Source organism: Nicotiana tabacum, chromosome 6 (assembly GCF_000715075.1).
Source record: "Nicotiana tabacum cultivar K326 chromosome 6, ASM71507v2, whole genome shotgun sequence".
Lineage (NCBI taxonomy): Eukaryota > Viridiplantae > Streptophyta > Magnoliopsida > Solanales > Solanaceae > Nicotiana > Nicotiana tabacum.
In genome coordinates, this window is record NC_134085.1 from 145,267,025 (window position 1) to 145,273,213 (window position 6,189).

Consider the following 6,189-nt stretch of genomic DNA (forward strand, 5'->3'; position numbering starts at 1 on the left):
TAGCTCTTCTCTTCTGATTATATCTCTTCTTAAAAGCCAATAGTTAAAAGCTATTTCTTTGGCTATAGGATGTTGTCTTAACATATGGTTTACCCTAGTGGAATATATTTTATCTTATTTCTAGTTGTTTGAATATAATTTTTCTCCTCTTGTATTTCAATACTTGTTCTTTTTATTTCATGAAAAAGGAAATTCTGAAAATCCTTGGTATTAAAATTATCTAATTCTAATTCTAATATTCTTATATATTTTTATAGTTTCTAATGGTCTTATAGCTAATATATATCAGATGTTGATGATAACTTATATATTTAGCGAACAATAATTGTTTCATAAACTGTTTGGTCCTAAAATCTTCTTGCTCTGATACCAATATAAAAGGGTTAAAAATATAAAAGAGTTAAAAACAATAAAAGACGAAACAATAAAAGACGATAAAAATTTTCTAGTAGTATATTCTTCTCCTTCTTTGAAACCTTCTTCTCTGGTAGTGGGAGTAGATTGACTGATGATATCTGAATATTTCCGATATTAAGTATAGTTGTTTTCTATATTTATCTAAACAACTGCTGTTATTTTGTTCTAGGTAGATAAAATGTACTGCTAGATCTATTATAGAATAGAATCCACTATCTATGTCTATTATAAATTCTTCTAAATTTTGAGTAAGGCTTCTAGCAAAACTTTCTGGATGGGTGTAGTTGTTGCGGTTATTGGACATTAATAGTAAAATTCTTTTCAGTTAAATCTTATATTTGTGAAAATCCTACTCGGTACTCTCTCTCTCTCTCTCTCTCTCTCTCTCTCTCTCTCTCTCTCTCTCTCTCTCTCTCTCTCTCTCTCTCTCTCTCTCTCTCTCTTATTCTATAGACTTGAAAAGTTAACATATTAGCTAAATTATGAACTGATATTACCCCGTAACTCTTTTTTTTTTACTCTGTTCATCTCTTCTTCCCAATCGTTTAAAGATTTTACCCTTTTCTTAACTTCTATTTCTTTAACCTCACCCTGGCCATGGTTAAACACTTATACCCTTTCTTCATTAATTGGGTTTTTTAACCAGTTTTTTCCTAGGAATTTACAGGTTAATCCATCATAGTTGTTAAGAAATTGGGAAGCTAACCATATACTAAGAGTGTTCTATAATAATTTAATGTACAGACATAGTGTTAACTAATAATCATAAGAACAGTAAAATACAAACTAATTAACAATCATAGATTTAGTAAAATACAAACTGGGGTAATGTTTATCAGAAACATAATTTAGATAAAGATGAATAACTTACATGCTTATAGGAGAGAGATTTCCCTTTCGGGAAACCCGAAAACCTTACTGAAAACTTTGAAAATTACTTATATATATAGTTACCCCCCATCCCCTCCAAAAAAAAAGAAGAAGAAAGAAAACGGGCTTTTTTTAATTTTAGCCCACACCAGAAACTATTTATATTCGGTAGCCGAAAAAGTATAAAATTTGTATAATTTTTGTATATAACATACATAATGTGTGTGTGTGTGTATATATACACACACAAAAAAAAAGTATATATTCTTTCGGCTATTATTTTGAGAGCGACTATACAATGTCATTTTCGCAAAAAAAAAAAAACGCGAGAGAGAGAGAGAGGGGGAGAGAGGGAGAGAGCCCATACAAAATCTGGGTTTGGGCCAAGCTCCAAAGTATGGGCTTATCAGTGAAAGAGTTTCAGATATAACTCATAGGATTAATTGGATTAGAGAAAAAAACCCATGAAAAAACCCTAAAACCAAGCTGTACGGATGAACTTAAATGTTTTTGTGAACGCATTTGAGTCCATTCATTGTGTTCCTTATTCCTAATAATATAGTCTCCTCACACTTGATTAATTAATTGTATTTGTAACTTCCATCTACGTAAATCCCAATACTTTTGACCATGCACTCATATTCATACATCAATTACCAATTAGGATAAGTTCATTACGACCCATCCAAATTAAGAAGAATCTTCGGCAGTCTAATTTTTAGAATTACCATAATAGAAGTAAGGATTTAATTTGAATAGACTCGTAACTTAATGTTTTCTTACACTATCAGTTTATTTTTACCTATTAAAGCAATTTATTTATTTATTTTCTAGACAAACAAGTTAGACTTAATGTAGACGACATATATGCTGTTATAATATTTTTTTTTGAAAATTTAAGCTATATACATCAAATAAGGAATTTTTATAGAATCACATCATCTTCACATGTTGTAAGATGTAATCTATCATATTCAAGATTACAAATCCCACATTTTAAGTTGTAGATATCATTAATTAGGTAACCTGATAGTGTAATTTATTTAATTTGCACTGATATTTCACGGTGTATATATACATTTTAGTGGTAGATATTTCACGGTATATGTACGTTTAACTCTTTTTTTTTTTTTTTTACGTTGTGGACAATTTTTTTCCTGGTCCAATAGAAGTGTAAATCACATTTACATAACCAATGCATGCATGTATTGCTAGTGTAAACACACATATAAAGCACACAATAAATGTATGTAGATGTATTTTAGGATGAAGACATTCGTGTCCCACAATTAATCATATCAACGTACAATAAATAGCGCATTTTCTTTTCTACACTAATTCATATGTAAAACCCGTGGTCATTAATTAGAACCCATAATTTCTATACATTGTAACTCCCATAATCCACTCGCACGAACTCCAATTTATTTATCACTCATTTATTCTCCCTCTAATTCCAATTTATATACCCCCGCTGGCCTTTTCAATTTCTTGACTCTCTCTTCAGCCGCCATCTCCCCTAAATTTTTCCAATTATGGATTCTCATGTTCTAACGCTGGAAAACCAAAATGATCAATTCGATTGGTTATATTCAGAACACGCTCCTCCCCCTTTCGGGTAAGTAACATAAAACAAGTTAGTTGTTATGATCTTGATTTATATTGAGGTGCAATATTGGTGAGAAAAATTTCAAAGCATCAATATGCATGCAAATTTGTGTTTAAGGAAAAGAAAGAACTAAATATAGGTCTTTAATATACATATTGTATCGACTAACATTTATGTATTCTTTTGTGTTTTTCTTGTTTTTGGATAGAACATGGCAACAACAAGATTCAAGAATATTGTCCAATGGAGGTTTATTCAACTTTGAGTACTTTGATCCCTTTCAATTTCCCAACGATCTTCAAAACAATAATTTACCATTTTTTGAGCTTAAAGAGTTGGAAGAAATATGTCAAGATTTGGGCACGTTAGACGTCAGACTACCTCCATTTCAAGAAGACATTCCGCAGAACATGACATTTAGTCCTTTAGAGGAATGTCAAAACGTGACAAGTGCTCGAAATGAAGTTCATATGCAGGATAAGAACTACTACGACTATACAGTTGGAGAAATAGAATTTAGCAGTGGAACTAATAATAAGGAGTTAATTAGGAAGCGAAATAATAATGGAAGGCATAAGAAGAGTGATACCTTAGAATTGGATGAGATACAGAGGTATTTTCATGTACCAATAAACAAAGCAGCCAAGGAGTTGAGAGTTGGATTGACAGTGTTGAAGAAAAGATGTAGGGAACTTAATATCATGCGATGGCCTCATCGTAAGATTAAGAGTTTGCAGACTCTCATTGATAGCGTTAAGGTACGTGTTAATACTAATAAAGTTTTTGTACTAATTAAGAGTTAATTTGTGGTTTATTAAGTTAATTATTGGTTGTTTGGTATATACCAATAAATTATTTGACCAACTGCTATCAGAAATGTACCGATGGCTTTCCGATGGGGTCCGTCGGTAATTTACTAATGGATTTTGTCGGTACATTTTACCGAGGAAGGATTTACCTACCAACCACTTACTGACCGACTTCTGTCGGTAAAGCCTTGTTACCGACGGACATCTATCGGTAAATTGCGTCGGTAAACATGTGATTTTTAGTAGTGATATCATATTTAATTAATGCAGGAAATGGGACTGACAAGTGAAGTAGAGATGCTAGAAGAGCACCAAAGAATGCTAGAGAAAGTACCTGAAATGGAGCTAACTGAAAGAACCAAGAAGCTGCGTCAAACCTGTTTTAAGGCTAATTACAAGAAAAGAAGGGCCGGAATGGCTGCTTTTAGCTTTTAATTTCTTCTTTAATTCCCCTTAGATTAGTGTTTTAGGTTTTCTATCGATTGAAGTTATTACGTTGGAACGATTAAATCTCTTCCTAACGTCTGTACGAACTATTAAGGGAGCCTAATTTCAGATCAGGCCCTAACTACAAAGTAGTGCTACTAATGTTAATGTTAAATTTTAGTTATATTATGTGGTATTTGATTTGTCTTTACATGTATTCCTCTCCCTTGTCCGAAACTCCTAATTAAAAGAGAGTTCTGCTAGCCAAGTCTCTTTTCCTATTGAAGTATCCATCAAGCCTGCAGCGTTAATACTTTCTTTTTTGTCAACTTATAATTAATCAAAATAGTATGCCAATAACGACGATAGTATACAAAATAATCATAATCAAACTACTGGTTTCGTTTCTATTGACAATTACTCTAGTCTCGACTAGTTTTGTTTTTGGGACATGATTTACGTCTTGTTTCGCTTCATCATATTTGACAAAATTTAGAACATAATAGAGTAAATTAGTGCTTTCTTTCCATTTTATGTGAATATGGACTTTACACATTGTTCAAGAGAGACTTTTTGAAATTTGTAGTCTTTTAAATAAGCCATTGACATGTGTTATATTTCATTCGGTGGCGAAGCTAGCCTTTTAGTTACGGGTTTAGCCGAACTCAATAATTTTGGTTCAAATCTTGTATATATCTTAAAAGTCCATTGGATTGAACACAAACTAATTATATAGAACCCATCAACTTAAAAAGATTAGAATGCCGAAACCATAAACTTCATATCCTGGTTTCGCTTCTGATTTCTTCACTAAAGATTAAATAAGAAATTTAAAGTTTTATTTCTAAATGAAGAAATACTATTCTTTTTGGAACAGTCTAAATATAAAAGTGTGACACATAAATAGGAGCGGAAGAGAGGAGTAATAACAAGCTAGAGGTGATAAGTGTTTGACCAAAAAGATATCGAAACCTTTTCGATTGAATCAATAGAAACAATGAAGGGGTAAATCTTAGTTAAACGTAATAGACTCCAGATCTATAAACTAAACGGAAAATAATGCATAAGATGAGATAGATGTAATTAGTCTTATTGATACTTTTTATTTTTGTCTCCTACTAATCAGTGGAGGAGACCATTTTACACCTTCTCTCGGAGATTGCTTTGTTCTTCTTTCTATTGGGAAGATAGGAAGAGAGAGAGAGAGAGAGAGAGAGAGAGAGAGAGAGAGAGAGAGAGAGAGAGAGAGAGAGAAAGAGAAGTCGGCCCCTCTTTTTCAGGCGAGATTGCTTTGTTCTTCTTTCTATTGGGAAGATAGGAAAGAGAGAGAGAGAGAGAGAGAGAGAGAGAGAGAAAGAGAAGCCGGCCCCTCTTTTTCAGGAACTTTTCCCTCATATATATAGTTATGGAGTCTTTGCTATGTACTTGGTTTGATGCTCTTTCATACTGCGTCCGCCTTTGTCGTCCCCTAGACGTTGTTTCTTCTGACTCGAAGGGTATTGCGAGTACTGGTTTTGGAGTAAACCATGTCGTCTTTCGCTGCCTTGCCGCTTGGATGGGATGTCGGTCAGAAAAACCCTAGCGATCAGATTTTGACCAATACAGCTAGTCCCTCCGACTGCTTGGGTCGTCCCCTGTCGGGCCAGACAGATGGACTATGATTGTTACATATCTAAGAGAAATCTGACTACCTACCCTTGGGTATGATCCTTAGGCTCAAGTGAGGTAATGACGCTCTTTAGATATCTTTGGACCGTTGCGGCTGTTTCGGAACCGAAGCGTCATTTGGATTGAAACATCGTTCGTGGTTGCTGCCATTATGACACACGTTCCCAGGGAATTGAAACATTTCGTGCCCTATCAGATTCGATTGGCGACTCTTGGGTTTCGTGCTTGGGGGATTTATGTCTCTTATAAATAGAAGGAACACATCATTCGATTGACACACTTTCTTGCCCTTTACTTGAAAGAACTTTGCGAATATACTTTCTTCCTGATACTTTGAATTTTTAATTGCCCCCAGTTAACCGAAAACTTTTCCTCCTCCCTTTTCTTTAT

General features: G+C 33.6%; 1 protein-coding gene across 1 annotated transcript; it reads left to right on the forward strand.

Annotated features, from left to right (window-relative positions):
• The first annotated feature begins 2,800 nt into the window (after nt 1-2,800).
• LOC142161754 (protein NLP4-like) lies at nt 2,801-3,699 on the forward strand. The gene is made up of 2 exons (XM_075256015.1): nt 2,801-2,905; nt 3,105-3,699. Exons 1-2 carry the CDS (start codon nt 2,823-2,825, stop codon nt 3,697-3,699), a joined length of 678 nt encoding a protein of 225 aa, XP_075112116.1. The 5' UTR covers nt 2,801-2,822.
• Nucleotides 3,700-6,189: the final 2,490 nt, after the last annotated feature.